The 22,574-nt window shown below is 32.2% G+C and overlaps 2 protein-coding genes across 2 annotated transcripts in view; one reads left to right on the top strand and one right to left on the bottom strand.

The window, feature by feature from the left end:
• LOC109599705 (C3 and PZP-like alpha-2-macroglobulin domain-containing protein 8) overlaps positions 1–22,574 on the bottom strand; it is a 148,314-nt gene that overhangs the window by 94,764 nt on the left and 30,976 nt on the right. Inside the window, exon 3 of the mRNA XM_049964454.1 lies at positions 1,639–1,811. Coding sequence (XP_049820411.1) covers positions 1,639–1,811 — 173 coding nt within the window. The remainder of the gene's footprint in view (positions 1–1,638; positions 1,812–22,574) is intronic.
• LOC126264858 (fatty acyl-CoA reductase 1-like) lies at positions 16,035–17,663 on the top strand. The gene has a single exon (XM_049964455.1). The coding sequence runs from the start codon at positions 16,038–16,040 to the stop codon at positions 17,574–17,576; it is 1,539 nt and encodes a 512-aa protein (XP_049820412.1). The 5' UTR covers positions 16,035–16,037; the 3' UTR covers positions 17,577–17,663.

The following is a 22,574-nucleotide window of genomic DNA, read 5'->3' as shown; positions in this document are numbered from 1 at the left end:
TCAAAAATGTCAACTTTCCAAAATATATAATTTATACTATTATATTTTGTCAAAGTAGAAGGATATACTATATGAAAAGTGTTTGATCCATCTAAATTTTTAGAGAGATACCATATACGATAGATACAGTCGGTCTCCCAGACATAGTTCTACTGTCTCTGTCGTGCATGATGCATCTCTCTACATTCAGACGGGTCAGTCCCTTTTCCTACTGTATATAATTACGCCTCAATTGAATGTGTAAGTATAAAATTTTGGAATATTTAAAAGTTTTTAAAAACATAATTTTTTTAATTAACTAATTCATTAGAGATTTATAGAGAACTATCAGTATGTATATTTATATATTTACACACAATTTAAAGTGTAAAAATAATTAACGGAAATACTGAACTCAATGGCTCCAGATATGCACTTTTTTTAACGTGTGTATGTAAACTATTGTACAATTGCTCTATAATATATAGTAGAATCAAATATGATAATTACATAAGTAATATTTGAAGTATTTGAAACACTGTATTAACTTAACACTTGTATATTAACTATTATACTAATATTAATTTTATTTTAAATAATTCATTCCTAATTAAAAAAGTTACTGTGCAATTTTATTAGTCAATTTCTCTCGTAGTGACGTTTTTAATTAACTTTTATATATCTACTTTCACATCTAGAGTGAATTTTTTTACTTCTTGCGTATGTTCAGAAGCTTTGTTACACGTTTCATTATTAAAAATTTTAAATTTTACATGCGATAATTAAAAATTCTTTAATAACGAATTTATAATTAAAATTCAATTTTAATTATAATGATATCATTTTTGGATTTAAAATTTATTTTATATGTTTATACTCTAGAATTAATTATATATTTCTAAAGCGTTTCTTTAATGAAATTTATTTTTTCGATTTTTTTAATAAACTATTATATTATTTCATATAAAATGAAAAAAACTTAAATTTTTGGTTCTAAAATTTATTTTATATGCCATTACTCTAGAATTAATTTTATTATTCTAAAGTGTTTCTTTAATGAAATTTACTTTTTATAATTTTTTTTTAATATACATAATCGCATTATTTATTTCCCATAAAATAAAAAAAAAACTAATTTTTTAATAGAATATTTTTGAATACTATTTTTATCAAAATAAAATCACACAATTTTAAATAAATCCATCGAAATAAAAACCAACAATTCAACTGTTTAATTGAATAACGAAACGACGGCCAATTTAATTAACCCCCATCCTATCTCATCCGGCCGTATGCAAAACGACGAAACTGACTTTAAGAAACCACAACGCTAATTTCGCGCATCCGACGGTTCCGGTCCCCGAATCAATTAGCAAACATTCTGGTCCATAATCGGAAACGGTCCGTTATTGTTTGGGTAAGGCGCCGCCGGGCTCCGCATCACTCGAATTTGCGCTTGTATTTGCAAATTATGCGATTCCGATTCGACCTTAAGCCCGGCTGCCGGCTCGTGTAACGTCAACATTTACGGCAAAACAGACCTGTATAAAGACTCAATTAACCGGTTAATTGAGTGTTTGTTAAACATGGTTAAAGTTTTCCCTTCCGTCCATATCTGCAACCGTGATGAACGTGTCATGAATGTTGCGACGGACTCACCTTTAATTTCTTGGGTGATTTGCGCGAGGGGTTGGGCCGGAGCGTCGCGCGGGTTCGTGTCCGGCAGTAGCTGCAGGGTGACGTTGAGCGGCTCTTCGGGGCCGTGCAACGTGACAAGCACCGCAGTCGTCTTCCCGGGTACGGCCAGTTCCGGTGCTACCACGGAGAAACCCCTGAAAATTAAACATTTGAATTTGATATCTTTATATACATATATATATGAGTCATTAGGCAATTTTTTTTTTGATGACGAGTTAAAAATTGCTGAATATATTTTAATCAGCAAAAATAAAATATATTCAAAGTGTTTGTTCGTACACATTTGATTTATTTTTGTTGAATCAACTCAATAAATTAATGAAAAACTTTTTTATCTTTATTTATTAATTGACTAATTGTGGATCCCATTTTTTTCGACTAAAATTAACATTAACGCATTGGTAACATATGTTACGCGTAAATTAAGTGTAACAACGTTTTATGCTATAGTTTATACATTTGTAAATTTGTATTTTCTGTTGAAATCGAATTAATTTTGGTTCTAAATTTCACTCGTATCTTTTGAAGTTTCAATTATTTCAAAAATTAAAAACCAATAGCATTACATTGTAACAAATATATGATCAAAGTAGGTTTTAGTAAACAATGTAATCTACTGCATACATTAAACAAAATGACGTCAAAAACAGAACTTTTAATTAAATTAATAAACCAAAATTAACTGATAAAAAAACAGAATACACACTATATTTTTCCAGTCGGTACTTAATCGATTCCTTCTTGTTCTTCTAAAATTTTTCACGTTTCGTGGTATATTCAAATTTAATGAACGAATAGATCTTTGATCCATAGCTTGCGATTCTCTAAGAGCATTAGCAAGCTATTCCAAATGTTTGAGGTCAGTGGTTTTGAGTGTATATTAATCTTTGAAAATATGTGTTCAATTGGATTGCAGTCTGGTAAACGCCGAGGCCACTACACACTTTGTGAGACGTAATAGTCTTCTTTTAGATGTTATACGGTGATAAACAACTCTTTTTTGACTATAATTTCTTTTTTTCGAATTAGTGAATGGCGATTTTTTCTCAATTCCAATGAATTAAATAATTTGAAGGCGTTTTTAAAAAGTGTCCACAGCCATATTTTGTCAGAAAATGTTTTTTAGACTTCTTTACAGACAGGTTCAAAAGTAGAACAACCAAACTGTATATTCAATACAGTTAACTTTATCATTTATTTCTGTGTCTGACATCGGTCCTAAAAGCAAAAGATGTCTTGTAGAAAAGTTCCGGATTGATAAAAAGCAGAGTAATATTGCAGTCGATTTAAATTTAAAAAAATCGATCATTTTGAAGACGATTTCCAACTTAAACAGAAAGAATATATTGGGAGGTGTTCCCAAAAGTGATAGAAAACGCAAGACCCTTTTCTCAGCACATCCCGCATAAATCAAGAAAGAAACGAAGTCAGTGTAACGATGAGTACCATAGAACGAAGACCAAAAGAAGTTGGCCTTTGTGGTAGGAAATCAGCAAAGAAGGTCTTTATTTCTGAAAAAATAAAGATTACTTTTTCACTTCACTTTTTTGAACTGATTTGTTTTCGATGAAAGTCGGTTCTAATTATTCAAATCTAATGACATGGGTGAGAAAACCAATTAATGAAAGGTGTACTCCTACTGTAGACCTACTGTGAAGCATCGTGGAGGAGGCATTATGGTTTGGGGATGTCTGTCTGAGACGGGATAATAGATCAAATAGTTAATCGTGTCATTCTGGAGAATCATATGCCATTTGGTAACATGAGTTTAAGGTGGACGATAACTATCCGAATCACAGGTCTAAGTTAGTTAAAGAATGGCTCGCTTCTCAAGGAGTACGTGTAATACACATGCCCAGACCTCAATTCAATTGAGAACCTTTGGGATGAAATTGATCAGGAAATCCATTCATAAAGATTATCAAATTTCAACGAACTCTATCAAGAAGTTCAAAATCAGTGGAAAGAAATATCGAATGAACGATAACATTTGATGTTTTCAATTCTCTTTTAAGAGATGTTATTATTGTGTCAATCTAAAACAACAAATAGCAAGCAAGCCCATAATCAAATTGAAACGTTTGTAACACATCACAGAAGTGATTGCAGTAGCAGTTAAATTCGATCCTTTGATGTCGCATCCCCAGATCGACTCGACGAAATTAGAATCGTGAATGCGCCACATAAAATCCGTTTCGGCGGGCAATTCCGGCAAATTCGTGCATCCAATTCCGCAATAAGTACTATTTGTTATGCATTAGAGACGTCGATTACATATATCGTTGCATATTTCGACGTCGACGTAAATGACGCGGGCGTCGCGACGTCCCGATACGCACCACAGTTACATTTTATAGGCCATCGATGCCACACATCGGATGTCGGAAGACGTGATGATGTCAATCGATGGTAGGCAGGAGGGGGATGTTCGTAATTATATCCCAAAATCAATTCGATTAGATTTAAAATGGGGCGACATGCAAAACTACTCAGCGCCAAGTAATCCATCAGAATCGGATCGCGGAAATATTGCGATTTTGTGACCCAATTCGTCCGCCATTTTATCACCGAATCGTAAAAAGGAGAATAAATTTACAAAATGTTCTGATTTTTATTAAAAACTGGGCTAATTTTATTTGTTTGAAGTGTGATATTTTTTGTGTCTACTTAATCGAAAGATTTTGATGATTTTGAATATTGCCGTTGAATGTTCTTTGACACTCTGTGAAGCCGTTTCACTACAAATTTTTAAAGAAATAGGTGACGCTCTCGCCGTCTTCGGTGCTCACATATTAGTACGACATTTATTTTATATAATATTATCATAAATGTTTCAAAAAGTGCAAACTTATGATAAAAGTTTACAGAGATTACATATTATTTTATTTAATCTTTCAAAAGATAACATATTAATAAAAATTATAACTTGAACCACTATTCTAATTTATTTTGAACAAAATTTCATTTCCGGTTTCACCGAAAGTGACATTGAGTTTGTTATTTTTAATGGAACTCCTTGAATATTTTTGGATTTTTAAATTCTAGATGTGATTATAAGCAGAATGACTGAAATAAAATGAGTTACGAGTTTTTTTTGTCACAATGATTGTTAATAAAATGATAGTTAACTAAAATATCCGTAAAGACATTTTGATAAATAAAATTTCATTTTTGGCATACATATATAGAGAGTTCATTCTTTACGTTTGATTTTGTGCATCTTAAAATATCAAAAACTTTCTTACTTTCATGCATGTTGAAACCTTTCGATTGGTAAAAGCATAGTACGTTAAGCAGGTTGTTTTATATCTGACGCTAATATTATATTTGGCGTAAAATTTAACATTTATGCACAGAGAATATTTATACTAATCGAAAGGTTTGTTAAATAAGAAACACTGTATAAAATTTGTTTTTTTGGTAAAATCTCTGTTAAAAATCATTTTATGTACAGGGAATGTTTATATCAATCGAAAAACTTTTTATTTTTAATATTCAATTCAAATATCACTGATAAAAATGTACGTTTAAATATCCATATTATTGTCAGTTATGCGGTATGTTTGATAAAAACAATACAATATAATTGTTTATTAGTGGGTTTAGTTAGGTATGTATTATATTTGAAAAATATTCAAGGGTCAAAAGTCAACTTTAAAATAAAACAACCTTACGTACATTTAGCCTTATTTTATTTAATATCTAATAGCATATCCATTATTTATAATAACTTCTAAACACCTTTTCTTCATTGATTTTAGTAGCTTTTCAATATAATCGTTCGATATTTCTTTTGAATGGTTTTGAACTTCTTCATAGAGTTCATTTATATTTGATAGTTTTCTTGTAGGATTTTTTCAATTTCTTCTCAAAAGTTATCCATTGGATTGAGGTCTGGGTTTTGTGCTGGCCAAAGCATGACACGTACTCTTGGAGAAGCGAACCATTCTTTAACTAACTTAGACGTATGTTTCAGATCGTTGTCGTGCTGGAAGGTTCACCTTAAACTGATGTTACCTTCGTCAAATGGAAGCATATGATTCTAGAGAATGTCACGATAAACAAAACGATCCATTATCCTGTCTAACTTAACCAGTGTGCCCATGCCAAACCCCGAAAAACATACCAAACCATATGGTCTCCTCCACCATGCTTCACAGTGGGTTTAGTGTACTTGGGATTATACTTTTTAATAAAGTGTCCTCTCTCCTATGAAATACCATCAGATTTGAATAATTGGAGCCAACTTTCATCAGAAAACAAAATTGTTTTCCATTGCCCATCTGTCTAGTTCACATGTTCTTTTGCAAATAGTAGTTTCGGTGCTCTACAGCACAGCTCTTTTTAGTCTTCGTTTTATGGTACTCACCAACATACTGAGTTTGTTTATTTTTTGATTTATGCGGGATGCGCTGAGAAAAGTGCCGTGAACAAAAAGCGTTTTCGTTTTCCTGTACACAACTCTGTTAGTCTTGCGTTTTCTACCACTTCTGGGAACTTCTTCGAGTGTATTCTTTCTGTTAAAATTGGAAACCGTCCTTGAAGTGATCGATTTGTTTAAATTTAAATGTACTGGAATTTTACTTTGTTTGTCACCATTTCGGAACTTTTCTACAAATTGTTGTTTAATTTGTATCGTTATATGGACACTTCTAGGCATTTTTAGCTTTAAAGAACGATGTCGGGCACGGCGGCAAAATCAATTGTATTATTTGGTTGCTTTATTTGTGAACCCTATCCGAAATAAATTTTTGTAAAAAAAACTACGTAAATAAAAATAACCCTATATAAATTGAGGTACAAACTGTTCTTTTAATAAAATGATTATTTTTTTAATTTGTTGCTCTACATATGAGGTATAGTGTAGATTTATATTATTTATAAACCTACTATTGTAAATTTCTACTTAAACGCATCAAATATTAGCAAGACAGTGAATAAATGAGCATTGACGATGTCGCGAATCCTCTGAGATACGAGCTCGACAGTAAAATGTATTAAAATTTAAATAATGTATATCTCAACGAATGGAAATGGAACAAATGTAATTCTGTTTGTGATAACTCCATCCAACAGAAAAAAATATATATACTTTCCAACTTCTACTCCCATTGAGTATATACTTTGTCGAACAGAATGAACCTAATAGAATGATAATTAAAATAGATGTTGTTTCTTAACGCAAACTTGCCCAAAATGCAAATAAGTCAACATCAAAAGCTTTTTATCCACCCCCTAAAGACACGCTTTGATTTGCTTATCCTCTATAAAAACATTGCTCCACCGAAAAAAAAACAAATAATAATAAACACAAACACGAATAAAGAAATCTGTCTTGAGTTTGTGTTTGCAGGCAAGACAAAACAAATATTAATCAAGTCTGGGATCGTGTTGTTGTACATGTGATGTTGAACATCACGTTTCGGTGCGCGATATGAGAGAGTGGAAAAACATTTTGTCGTGCGGCTGGCAAACTGAATATGCAAATGCCTTTGTCCAATATGCTAGGCCCGTTTGTTTACATCAAGTGGTAGGTTTAGAGAAGCAGAAATATACACGGATTTATTGTCTAATAAGAGTTGTACGGGTGTAGGTTGATCCGCTCAGTTTAATTGTTAATTTATCGCCTGTTCATCCTTATTAATTTGACTTATCTGATTGCCATTTAGGATTGACTAATATATATCTCTCCATCAATCTGAATTAGGATATGTCTAATCTACTTAACAGATATTAATTATAATAACCACGTAATGTGATTAAACACAGCAGATACGGTTTAATTGACAAATTTGGACGGTCGCAATTACGGAAATGTACCACTGACGTGATTATCTACTTTTAAATTATTCAGCTGTTCGTACCAACATTCAGACTATGATTTTATTCCTCTGTAACTCGTTATAAATTTAATTTTATAAGATTTAAATCTATATGTTTCAAATTGGTACGTAAGTAAAAAAATCATATTACAGGGTAACTGTGTTATTACAACCCCCAATTAAACAGTATAAATAATTCAGTCCCTTAGTAAGATATTTGGAACATAATTATAACGGAAATTACGAGCCCCGAAATAAAAGAGTTCGCCCTCATTAATTTAGCGGGCTTTAAAAAAAAAACAGAACGCATGACTTAATTAAATTTTCGCCCAGGGCGAATCGAAACAATACACACATTTGTACGCATAACGAGCTGCAAAACCCGGAATTATTTTTCACGCATATCGAAACGTCGCAGTTAAATTCGCATATGAGAACATGATTGATTGATCCCGAATTATGTGCCAATTCGGAGCGATCGTTCCATTGAACGGTGGCTTTTGTTTCGTATGCGAGGCATTATGTGCGATTAAAGTGTCGACGGTGATGATCAATGGGGTTTTGTGGGGGAGCATTTTTAAATTGCGTGCAATTATTATTTCGTCTTGGTTCACGTTTTTTCTCTCTTCTTTAACTTTTTTTTGCATTGTGACGTTGCGGTTAAAACTGAGAAGATTTTAATCCGGAGTATAATCCGGAGGTTACGCGTAAACTTGGCTCGTAAAACGCTCTTCAACTTAGTGTCTTTTTCTGTTTGGTTGGAACATTAGGAGAACTGGGTCGCGAAATGCAACTTTTAAAATTTTGCATGATAAATTACTCAATTTCTAAGTAGTTTTACATGTTTCGTGCATTTTTAAACGTTTCAAATTGAGTTTGTTATGTTTGGAATCTAATAAAGCTCAACTACAAGTTTAAATATTGAGTAATAAAATATCCACAAAATTTTTATATCTGAATATTTACAACATTCATAAAATTTAGAATTCTTAAAAATCATACGTAAAAATGATCACACTTCTTAAGCAATTTATAATTAAAAATTCCTAAGACAAATTAAAGCAAATAAATTACAATTCATATTTAGCATAAATGTTTTTGATTAAAATCTTTTGAATGAAAATTCGGATGAAACACTTCAAATAAGTTTTGAATTAAAAGTAAGTAAAGGAAAAATATATACAGTATTGGCCATAATTATAGGAATATATTAAAATCTGTTAAAACTATGAGCTGTACTATTTGAATTGGATGCCAGTACCTAAATGTTTATTGCTTTTTCTATTATTGTTGTGTCGACTATGCAACTGGTTAATCTAATTATATTTTTTCAAAAAATTGCATACTTTTTTATTTTCCAATGAACCAAATTATATAAAAATAATAGTTTATAATTTTTTATTGCGCTCTATTAATTTAAATCGATTATTTACTATTGGTCTTTTGATTATTATAATTATTTAATGCTATTTTAAAGGAAGTGAAACTGTAATTAATAAAATAAAAATTAATTCTTCGTTATAAAGTCCGAGAGAAACCAGAAGAGATAGGTGAGAGTTTATGGCTAAATAAGTCAATCAATGCCCATATTATAAAAAAACTTAGAGAAAATCGATAATTGGATAATTCAGATGTTAAAAAACAATAAAATTTTATCGTCAACTGAAATTAAAACATAATTGGAGGAAATGGGACCTACTGAAATTAGGATGGGGGTTCTTTTGTCCCCATACCTTCAAAAAAAAATAAACTTGTAGTATATGTAGAATTGCGCCTATAAATCTGTGACGGAGATAAAAATTATAAATCAAATTAATGTTAAATTAAATAACACAGATTTAATCATTAATGTTATAAAAATACTGTATAAAACATCAATATTAAATTGTTATTATTTTAACAGTTTACATTATATAAAATATTTTTAAAAGTTGTTATAACTATGACCACAAGCGTATTTTTATCAAGAAGTATTTCTTGTAGAAATTGGAAAAAATAAATATTGATTATTTAGCACTAAATTTGTAAAATCTTGAAAAGCAACTTTTTTTGTTTGAACAAGGAAACTTATTTTTTAATTTTTTCAAACATTATCATATTCCAATATCTTAATATACAAATTCAGGAATTATATAAATATATAAATGGGTGGAAAAGTAAGATGTAAAGAGTATTAAAATATGTATACGAAACTTCTTTCAGTTTCATTTTTGAAAGTCCAAATCTAGAGCATTTTAATTGCCATACAAAGTATCACATTCTCAACATTTTCAAGTTTAGTAAATTGAATATTGTATACGTATCATCAAACAGAGGATCCGTAAGATAACTGACTCTTCGGTATGGTCTGAGTGATTCTTGACTTAACAGGGAGGGTGGTAGAGTTGCTTCAATACAAAAGTGGATATAATTTCCTGATAACGTCCTTCGTCTCAGCTTTCACACACTATACTTGTTAAACAAGCTTATTAGTGAAGGATAACACCAAGATATTTGTCATATGTCGACTATTCGATTTCATAGTCATCAAAATTTAATTCATAACGGATACTCAAGAAGTAAAATGTAAATTAGACAACGGTTTAACTTCGGCAATTAAAATTTTCATGACAAACAATCAACGGAATAATAAATTAATTTCATATTAATTAAAAAATTGAAAAATTCCTGAAACTCCATCAAAAATGGCGCATTTTACCTTTCTCATCAAATTGCTAATCTCCAATTTCCATTTCCATTCGAAACCTGTGTTCTGTCTGCGAACTACGGCGCGAATATTACTTCCAGTCAGTTGAACAACCCCCCAACCGCCTAACTCACCATTTTTTTTTTTTTTTCGTCGATAATGTTCCAAACGAACACAGTGCGGACGCTGCTTTATTCCAGATTACCTTGCCCGATTACGGGACGTTTGGTGCCACGATCGCCATTTTTTTGTTCACCGTAAAAGCGAAACGGAGAACCGAGTGGAAATGATACGGTTACCGTGGCCTCTCGTATAACACCTCGTTAGTCATAACGCCCCCGCTGCGGAAGAATTCAGCTGTTACGGGCATAATTAGTTTTATTTTTTCGCGTGTGTGCCGTTCATATTAATCGCACTTTTTGCAAGAAACATTAAGTTGCTTAATTAAAATTTACTGCGAGGATTGTCTTGGTGCTAATTTATATTAATAGAAGCCGTAAATTCCGTTAAAAATGTAATAATGGTCGCGTTACACTTGCGAGATTACGGAATGACGGACGGTGCAAAATTCGCACTAAAACTGATTGCAAGTTAAAGTAATCTTTAAGTGGTTGTGAATTATTACTGAGAATTTTCTCATTGTTTGCTATTTTATCCAAGTGATAAAGGTACCATATTATTTAGTTATTAAAAGACTTTATGCACAATCATAAAAATGTGATTTACTGTTTATTTTATAAGTTAGTTAAAAATAATTTGTAGTACGTACTGACATTTATTAACTGACAAATTATGGCTTATAACGTATAATGACTTATTTTATTTGACAATTTCAATTTTTATTGTGTTCACAACGCTTTATTGACGCCCTTTAAATTTTTGCGGCGTGTACTGGGGGCGAATGATCATAAAAATACCTGACGCGTAAGACATTTTATTGCCGTATTCCTTTTCCTTCGTCGTCGATTCCAGACAAGAAAACACACGTAAATAAAATAAGTCCGTTGAAAATCTTTTTAATTATTTTTGATTAGAGAAATTCCAACGCTAATGAACTTTTCTGTAATTATAACGAGTTAGTGTTAGGCGATTAAAATATTAATTAAAATTGAGACCTGTCCCGTGACAGTTTTCGAATTACAACTCGCGGTATAATTAGTAAGATATTCGGCTAGGGTTGTTTCCGTCACAAAAGTTAATTAAACAAGGAGATAATTCAGTTTATTTAGAGAACTAACTTGCAAAACCTTAAACCAATGTCGGTGTTTTGAAAAACAGAATTATCTGATCGGAATAGTCTCAGTTATAAAATGAACAGGTTCTAAGATACTCTGCTCCAAGAAATTAACACGTTTTATTTGTATACTTATTTAAAAATATGTTTTTATTTATAATTGATAAAAAAATCTTTTTTTTCTAAAAAAGAAAACAAAATTTCATGATTATAAAAATAAAAATTTGAGCTTAATATGGGGTATTTCCACCTCTACTACGAATGAAAACCTCAGATTTTCTGTTCATACTCAAAATCTGGGTTCGAATTTCATTTTGATCCAAATCCTCCCAAATTTCATGCAGAAGAAGTTATTCGGACGGTTGGTCCTTTAAACGCCTTCCAAGATTGTACCAGATATGTTCTATTAGGTTAAGTTTTGGACTGCGAGCTGGCCAGGCCGTAGCATTAATTTCAACTTCAACAAGATAATTTCAGAAAACACAAGCTGTATGTGGTCGTACATTATCCTACATTAGTAAAAAATTATGCAGTATCCTACTTTAGTTAAAAGGTGCATATGGCACGACATATTCTTCTACAATGTCCAAATTGTAACGCTCACCATTAAGATTCCCATTATTTATCATCACCAAGTCGGTGTCGGTGTTAAAGAAATGCCTCTCCACACCATAAATCCTCCTTCTAAATAAGGTATTTACGAAATTACATTGAGCATATAATTCATTTGGCCTTCGAACCACACAAACGCTTCTATCACATTATTTACTTAAATAGAAAAATTTATTAACAAAATTATAGGTGGTGCGTTAATTTCTAGGAGCAGTATACTAACATACATATTCTAGATATATTAATTAATTAGAATTATTTAGTAAGCTGGTTGAACGAGCAGATAATTTACTTTATACAAACATTGATTCTATATTTATGTGAGTGTTCTTACGTCATCCCAGCATGTTACGAGGCAAAAATTCATTCCCCACGACGAAAAGTCGTGCGAGGCAACGAAAATTCCCAGACGATTCCGGGCTCATATTTACACCTGAAATATTTCGTCTATAAAAGAAACCGGTGGAATGCGGAGATGGTATTTTTAAAGGGGAGGCGGCCGCCTTAAATTTACAATAATTTACTTGGGAATTGTGTATTTTATCTTTTAAGAGAGCCGCATCTCGTGAAATATGATTTGATGCCCGGGAATAGTATCCCCAACGTAAACTCCAATAAAAATGCAAACCGGAGTTTAAAAATATGCTGATTTCGAATGTCTGGGGGGGTTCGGCCGCAAATGAAATCTTATTTCAGGGGGCGCGACGGACCCTTCGATTTTACTCGGCTTGGCGGTGGCGAAGTTTATAAATCGGCACTCTTTCTAAATGGAAATTAGTGGGGAATTCGTCTCGTCTTTATTATTTATTCCCCGTTATCGTACATCAATCGATATTTGTTTCCAACAATACACAACACAGATCATGTTATTATTGTTTGTGTTGTAGACAATTTAAATTGTTAAATGTGTGTTTTTGAATCATAATAATGGGACCATGTTGATTATAGGCATTTTACCCATTGTATAGTAGTTGTAATTGTTGATTTACATGTGCATTTTTAATTAACAGACAATTAAAGCCAAAAATACTACTTTTTTGCCTAAAATTCCACAGTAACATATCGATTACACATCATAATTTAACAAGCAAATAAAATATGGGCAGTGTCGAGAGTAAATAACCAATAAATAAATGTTTTAAAGTAATTTACAAACCGGCCTGTCAGTTAATTCATCGACGTCATACGGTACGGCCTCCAGGTAGGATTTGCATTCGCCGTCATTATGTGGAAGCTATAAATCCACTGCGGGTCCGTTTGGCATTGACAAAGCGCAATGTGTCGAGCCGCCCGTAATAAAATTGTATCAGACCCGCCGCCTACATTAAATATGACATAGGAAAATTATTCAAATACGTGCAAACTGGGTTATGCTGTTTCGCCGTGGGAAAATTCCCCTTAGCGCGTTCGATATGGCGGATTTTGTCGTCACAACGACACGGCTCATACAGGCAAAGAATTTTCAAATTTTGACAATGTTATAAAGCTGTTAGCCAATGGGGAGATAAAATACCTTTGAAATAACCATTAATTAATTAATTTATAAACTTCTAGGTTTGGGTTTAATCTGAAGCTATCCTGTACAATATAAGGGTAGTTTTTAAACTAAAAAACCTTTAAACTAGGTTAGGTGAATTAAATTAACAGGGTACTACTAATAAAAGTAAATTCGGGAGACGTATCTGAACTAATAATTATTAATATTTTCAAAGAAACTATTATAAATAAGTAAAATTTTTATATAAAAATACATAATTTTCGAATTTTTAACACTTATTGTAAAAAAATGTCCCAGATTTTGTGTTATAATAACCATAATTTATTTTATAACTTTCATAGAATAGAAATTTATTAAATAGCATTTGAACGGTACTAGTAAACATAAATTCCACAGAACTACCTTAACTAATGAATAAATGTTATAAAATAATTTATAAATAATTAATTATAATAATTTTTGTATATTAAAATAACAATAAAATATTTTATAATTTTCTTAGATTAGAATTTTATCTGAATATTTTTTATTTTAAAACAAAACTATAGTTAATAAAAATATATTTTATGAATAAATATACGATATAATTTACACATCCAGTAATTTATCGTTGTAATATTCGGATTGTTCGATGTAAATTGGCGCCGCAAACGTTCTAATCCAATTTGCTTTCGCAATTTTAGGACACGTGCGCGTCCGCCCTTAATATGGTTCCATGTACATAATTTGAATTTATCATGCGGGGAGTAAAGCCGTGTTTTATGGCTACTTTGGGATTTTAAACGTTGCTGTTTACGCAGTAGGCGCAGCCGTAACACAACAACGTGCAAGATTTATGCGCCGCCAGTTTCCGAGATATTATAATTAATTACGGCCGGTACAGCGCAGGTTAATTACCCTGCGATTTGCACGATTTAATCGATTAATTCGGAGCTACTTGAAACCCAACCTGATTTACATATCCAACGTATTTTATTAATGACGAAGTGTTACGGACAAATCAAGTAATTTCGACCCCAATAACTTTTTCGTTGCGTCCCTATGGAACGTAAAAAAACACAAGAGAGGTAGAAGGACTTAATACAGCTTATGAGGGAGTGGATATTTCCTAGTGGAGTCGGGAATCATTGAAGGGAAGAGGGTGTAACGATGTTTGCACACTCAGCGCATTGTGATGTGTCGACCCCCGTTTGATTGGCCGTTCGCCGTGAAGACCTCGGATGGCGACAATAATGGTGAGACATTCCGAACACGCGCTATGCCAAATTGATTTCGGATCGCGACCTCCACCATCATATTCTGTTTTTCGATATATTGCCGGCGATAAAAATACGGCCGTAAGCAACATGGAACAGTGACTCAATGAAGTCGGGTTTTGTTGTTTGTGATTTTGGTGGAAATTGACGAAGTATGAGAATTTGTATTATTGGACATAAAAATAAAATTTATTATTTTTTTTAATTACATGTACATATAGTAGTACCTATAATTACAACAACTTAAAATATATTAAAAATATTAAAAACCCAGTTTTTACCAACCATGTCCAATTTTGACTTGCTTAGGATCAGTCTCATTAGACTTGCATTCAAGGAGATGGGCCAAAATTATAAAATAAAAAAAAAAATTATACAAAGTTAACACTTTGTATAATAACATTAACATGTTAAATTAAATATCACAGATTTAATCATTAAAAATCTATTTTAAAATTAAAGTTGCTGTATTTATGTCTAGCTCAATTCAGAAAAAACATTTTATAGAATAAAAATGTAGTAGTTTTTATAATACTGTATAAAACAACAATAGTTAATTAATATTATTTTAACTGTTAAATAATCAATAAATATTTAGCAATAGCTAAAATATTTAACACTGAAAAATTATCTATAATAATGACCACCACTGTATGTATAATATATAATTTAATATTAAAATTATATTTTACAACTTTAATAGTAATTTTAAATTATTTATCTGTATTTTTTATATTCTCTAAATCTAATTTGCTCATTTCAATTTTTAACTCAACTCATAAATTTCTATTAAAACTTTTTAATTTATTTTTTTGTAACTGTAATTTTACCTAAATATTAATTTAATTTGTACTTAATGTTCATTTTATGATTATATTATTTGTATTCAACATTCTCGAAATTAAATTTTCAATTTAAAATCTATATATAGATCTATAATTTTCTTGAAATGTAAGTGACATTAAATATTTAGATATACAATGTCAAAAATAACTGAATTCTAATTAATTGAATTCTGATGTATTGTTATAATTTTGACTATCAATTATGAATTACGCATATGGATTTAACCTGTCTGCCTTTGTAAATTATGTTGACAAATAAATTTTCTTCAACCTCTTGACAAAGAACATGTATTATTCATTCATTTTTTACGTACTTTATATTAACATAGCACAAGTATATAAGTATATCCACAGTTCAAACAGAGTTAAATTTAAAAATAGTACCAAAAATGAACAGTGACGAAATCATGAAAGATATACCAGAATTTTACAAAGGTAAAAACATTTTTATTACCGGCGCCAGCGGTTTTTTAGGTAAAGTCATAATGGAAAAACTGTTAAGATCGTGTCAAGACGTTGGCAAGATATACATTTTGCTCCGACCAAAATACGGCAAAACTTTCCATGAACGATTAGCAAAATTTTTCGACATGGTACTATTCGATAGACTGAAGGAAACAAATCCCGAGGCACTAAAGAAAATCATCCCAATAAACGGAAATGTGTCAGAAGTAAATCTGGGCCTTAACGAAGCCGACAGACAATTTTTGATCAACGAAGTGAATATAATATTCCACGCAGCAGCTTCGGTAAGATTCGACGACCCGTTGAAAGACGCCATTTTTCTGAACACTAGGTGTACAAGGGACGTTGTGAATTTGGCCAAAGACATAAAGAACCTGACGGTACTCGTTCACATATCCACCACTTACTGCCACTCAGACCAAAAGGAAGTCCTGGAGGAAATCTACCCACCCCACGCCGATTGGAGGGAAGCCATCGACCTGGCCGAGAACTACGACTCCTTCACCATGGACGTGTTGACCAAGCGATACTTAGGAGCGCTCCCAAACACCTACACCTTCACCAAGGCGCTAAGCGAACGTGTAATCAGCGATTTGTGCACCGGACAAATCCCTGCGGTCATTGTCCGACCTTCCATAGTAATAGCGAGCACCGAAGAACCGATACCTGGATGGATCGACAACTTTAACGGACCGGTCGGAATGATTTTGGTGGGAGGAACTGGAATTCTGCGTGCAATGTTTTCGGATCCGGACGTTCAGAGCGATTTCGTGCCCGTGGATGCCGTCGTCAGAGTGATCATCGCATCCGCCTGGCAGAAAGGCCAATTCGAAGAAGATAAGTTAAAGGTTAACGTTCTTAATTGCAGCAACAATAGAATCATGGAGGTTACGATTGAACAAGTACATCGATTGGCGTACGATTTGAGCAAGTCTATGCCCATTGCCAACATAATTTGGTATCCCACGGCTAATTTGACTTGCAAGAATTATTATGTTTATCATTTGAAGATAATTTTTTATCAGTGGTTGCCAGCATTGCTTTTGGACGGCTTAAATAAGATTATAAATCTATCGGACATGTCTTTAATGAAAATCAATAGGAAAATATACATAGCAAATATGGCTTTGCAATATTTTATGATGCATGAATGGGTATTCAAAAATGACAACGTATTAGCTCTAGATGCTAAAATTCCCAAGAGTAATAAAGAAGAATTTGGCAAATATAAACAAATGGTTTCTGTGTACAACAAAAAATATCTGTCTAATGCTTTTATAGTTGCGAAAAAGAGTCTTTTGAAAGAAACCAAAACTAGGGAAGAATGTTTAAGGAGTGCAAATATTATGTGGCTTCTATCTAAGATTTTTAATATTCTTTGGTATATTGGAATATTTTGGTTGTTATATTATAAATTTAAAGTTGTAGATGAAATCTTTAGTATCGGTCATGACTTTAAATTGTACTTGTTAAAGCTTTAAGGTAATTAGTAAAAGATAGTGTATATAAAAAATACAAAAGTTTGAATTAATGTTTACCAGGAGTATAAAATAAAGTTTGTAATATATAATTCTTGAACCTATTAAAAACAGTTTCGTGTATCATTTATTTCTAAATTATGAACAAACAACCCGTTTTACGGTAATATTATAAACCTGCAAACCCATTAATTCGAAATGCTCCAACAAAACAAAACATCATTCCTCTATAATATTTTTAACATCAAACGTAAAACAAGCAAAACATTTTTAAAGACTATGAACAGACCGAATGGTTATGAAAGGATCTTTACGACTGAAGAAATAATGTCCCCTGTTTATGTCGCCATAAACATAAACTGAACATCTTAGTTCAGAAAGAACCATAAACTGTACGAGCCCTGTATTTTGCAATAGTGTTTTTAATAAAAATGGAACCTGAACGCACTAAAACCATCTACTTTATAAAAGTCGTATTAAACAACCAGCGAATGCGATTTGCATTTTAAAACTTACAATTTACATATGTTCGCTCCAAATTCTACCCAGTTAAAGCAACCACTGTTTCGGCTAATTTGGATTTTAATATCCGCTCGGTCAAATTTAACATTTATGCATATTTATACGTCCTGACATAAGAGCAAATTTAAAATTGAAATTCATTCTATTCGAAATTAAAAAATCTCGTTAAGAATATTTTAATATTCCCATCCTGTTGTTTTGGAAAACTTACCAAAGTTTAGTTTGGAAATTGAGTAAAGACTTACCTGAAAAATAAAACGCCATGATAATTCGATTAAACCTTCAATCACAAACTTAATTTCGGGGGTGGCATTAAGAAATGATCAAAATTAAAGAATGCACCCTCCACTTCTGAAACTCATTTGTATTCGTTGAACGATCGGTGTTTTTGGGACCTTAATTTAATACAATTAAATTAAATGCGGGACGCTATTGTTGTGAATACAATTTAATCCTCGTTCTACTTCTGGGCAAAAGATATGCGTCCAATAATCGCTACGCTAATGCTGAACGAATTAATTGCCGTTCCGAAAGTATTTTAAAACGGCTCCGGACAAAAAAATTATTAGATAAATTGCCTCCATAGCTGGTGAATAACTCGGGAACGTTCCGTAAAGAGATTTAATGAACAACTGGAACCTTTATTTGATAAGAAACGCAATTAAAAGAAAGCAGCAACATAAAGTGCTTAAGAAGTTGTAAAGGAAACATTAATCTAACAACTTCGAGAAAGTCTGATTCGAAATAATTTATTTTCTCCACGAATTCGAACTAATAATAAAACTGGAAAGGCTCCGCAATGATCGATGTCTGTGTTGCATTCGGCAACTTCAAAGGGAAATTGCCCTTTCAAGTTGCCAAGGCGAATAACTCCGGTGCACATCTTACACGAAAACCGACATTTGTTTTTCATTAAGCACCGATAAAAGCACTTTTTTCTCCCGCAATTAGCGCTTCAATCGCCGATTGCGAATAATTGTGCGGATGGATTTCAACGATGCCGCCACGGCAGTGAGAAATTAATTAACCATTCCGCTGTAATTAATAATGATTATTATTTATCAAAGGGAATTGTGATGCTCTCGCATCTCTGGTTCAGAATGATTGTCAGTTCAAAAGCAATGAAACCATTCGTTTTATTATTTTACAAGTGGCATTGTACGACGAGTTTTATTTATTTTAGGGCGAAGCTTTCGTATACGTTCATTAATTTAAGTGCTCTACGAGTTATGCAATGGGAATGTGATATGTGTGCTGCATAGAAATACTCAAAGTTATTTAAAAGATAAATAGTGCTCAAGTTTGGTTGGCGTATCTTTGGAGGAACGTTATTAAGGACCGGATAAGTAATAAAAACAAACTCTTCATTCTTTGTGTGTTACGATTATTTATTAGTTAAACGCGCCTTGATCATTATTTTCATTTTTGCATATATTGCAATATTAATGGGAATGGGAATGGGTATGGGAATGGGAATGGGAATGGGAATGGGAATGGGAATGGGAATGGGAATGGGAATGGGAATGGGAATGGGAATGGGAATGGGAATGGGAATGGGAATGGGAATGGGAATGGGAATGGGAATGGGAATGGGAATGGGAATGGGAATGGGAATAGGAATAGGAATAGGAATAGGAATAGGAATAGGAATAGGAATAGGAATAGGAATAGGAATAGGAATAGGAATAGGAATAGGAATAGGAATTGGAATTGGAATAGGAATAGGAATAGGAATAGGAATAGGAATAGGAATAGGAATAGGAATAGGAATAGGAATAGGAATAGGAATAGGAATAGGAATAGGAATAGGAATAGGAATAGGAATAGGAATAGGAAACGATTTAGTCGAGATGTATTTATCATCAGTGCCCATAAATATGTGAACATTCTTACCTCTATTTATAATTAAAGAAGCAATTCCCTAAAAATAAAATGTAATTGGTGCAATTTATTTTATTGACGGGCGCTAGTAATTCCGTAATGCACAGATTATATAATTGGACGATTAACAATTCACTTTGCCGTGAAATAAATAGGGAGCTTGAGCGTGGATTAGAGAACTTTGTGAAATAACTATTATTAATTATTGGAAAGCGACTGGGTATAATTGTGCAAACTGTTAATTTGTTTTCGGTAAGCATAAATAATCGTTAATAATTTGTATTATTATTTCAGAATATATATCCTTTTAATGTTTAATCAGTATATTTTGATAAATATGTTTAATATGGTTGAGAGCTCTTTGTAATTTGTGATCTTGTGACAAGATTCATTTGTCCAGAGACACTACATACAAAGTGCAAATAACGCTGATGAAAACATAGTTCCCCTTTTCAAGTGAATATTTACAAAGTTAATTTCACTGTCAGTCCATTCTTTCGGCACGACTAAGTGACATACGCTGTAGATTGAACGTGTCCATAAATGACACGGTTTCGTACTTTAAATGTGAAGTTTTAAATTCAATTATTTAAGTTAATTAAGTTTTTTACCAACTAAAACAAAAAATTACTACTATTATTTTTTAATTATTATAACTTTTGAACACTTTCACAGGTTTGCCCTCGTTACCCGACAAGCCCCAAAAAGAAAACGATAAATATTAATGAGCTCCCGATTAGATTTTTCTGTTCGAACAGGTAGAAAATCCGCAGTGATTTATTTCGGGGGCGCTTGTTAACGGTCAACGCCGCCTCCGTTGCCGCCGCCGCCGCTGTCGAACCGTCTGGAGATACATAAAACATGAACGCATCGTTAAGGAGGGCCGCAAATAAAACGCGCCACGGCTCATAATTCAGTTAGTTCGGGCACTAATGCGTCGGACACCGCCGCCCCCGAAAGAATTAACTTTTGCGGACGGCGGTGCAAAAATACGTTCGCGTCGTGATGGAGTGTTAGTGCACGGTGGTGTTGGGGGGGTTTCGGAAAAGTTTCCAAGGGTGTAATGTACAGTTTCAACTGCAGGGGGAATATGAATTATTATTATTATAATTGTAAATGTTTAGTTTGTCACTTCCTGTTAAAAATTTTAGAGGAAATAATGACTGCATTTTCATTTTATTCCCCTTTTAAATTTTATTAAGGTATTTATTTGTTAATTTACTTTAAAAATAAATGCATTCTAACAAATTTTGATATCAACATTGATGTAAAGTATTTTTATATTATAATAATTAACTTTTTTTTCTATAAATTTGAATTTCAAAAACATAGAAACTACAAAAAACAGGCTTTCATACTTTTCAGAGTAGTGATAAAAATTGAAAATAGACAATTACAATGTAAATAGTTCAATTATTAGAATGTTTTTAATGATTTTTAATTTAATTTTCTATAGTATTTTGTGATCTTATTCCTAAGAGAGTAGGTTAGGTAAAGGTTAGATAATCTTATGACAACGGAACAATTTAAAAAAGAAAAATATGTATTATTCATTTATTATTTCTGTTTTATACAGTATTATCAAAAGTGTAATATTCTTATATCATAAAAAGTTACTCACATTATCGAACAAAATTAGAGCGACTTTTTTTATATACATATATAAATTATGTTAGTTATTGACGAAACATGACATGTTAACTATGACAAAAAAAAAATAAACCAGAAAATTATCAATTTTAATCGCGATAAAATTAGAGTGACTCTTCATAAGAATTAAAAAAAGTAAATCCAACGTAAACGACCTAATATTTAATATTTTGTCCAGTATACTTATTGACTGTATCATTCTCATATCTTTTTGGCATAGATGAGATTAAATTGAAATTATTTCCTCGTCCATATTGTTTCAAACATTTTTGATTTGTTCAATCTTCAATTTGGTCTAATCTTCTTAACCACAATATCCCACTAGTTTTCTATTGGATTAAGATCTGGAGATTGAGATGGCAATTTTAAGACATTGATTTTTTGTTGAACAAACCATTTTTTAACAAGCTTCGAGCCCATACCGTAAGTTGAAAAACAACCCCAAACCATAATACTGCCACCTCCATGTTTAATAATTGTAACATATTTTATGGTTATCTACTGTTTTTAGGGCGATGAACAAACTGTCCACCATCACTTCCGAAAGTGTTAAAACTTTCCAATCTCTTGCTGTCCAGTTCGGACCCCTACGAGTGAAAAGAAGCCTTGCTTTTCGATTCTTGCTGTGTGCTTTTTTGCTGGACGTCTTCCTGGCCTTGAACTAATTGATTTATCTCCTAAACCTCTTAAAACTTGATTTGCAGATATCCTTGGATTATTTCTAATAAACATTTTTATGCAACGATCTAATGCTCAGGAGGTTTTTCTATTCTGCCCACCTCGTCTTCGATTCTCCAGACCTTCATGAGCTCGAAACCTTTTAATTGTTTTTAATACCACTTCCTTTCATGCAGGAAACTGTTCGCCTATAACTTTTTGCGATTTTGCCACAATAATTTTATTTTTTTAAATCCGCCAACAAATGTTGACAATTGAGCATTGTTTTTA

Source organism: Aethina tumida, chromosome 3 (assembly GCF_024364675.1).
Source record: "Aethina tumida isolate Nest 87 chromosome 3, icAetTumi1.1, whole genome shotgun sequence".
Taxonomy (NCBI): Eukaryota; Metazoa; Arthropoda; class Insecta; order Coleoptera; family Nitidulidae; genus Aethina; species Aethina tumida.
This window is presented reverse-complemented; position numbering and strand designations above follow the sequence as displayed.

Excerpts from the sequence above, each read along its gene's own strand:
- LOC126264858 (XM_049964455.1), top strand. The coding sequence starts at position 16,038 with ATGAAAGATATACCAGAATTTTACAAAGGTAAAAACATTTTTATTACC.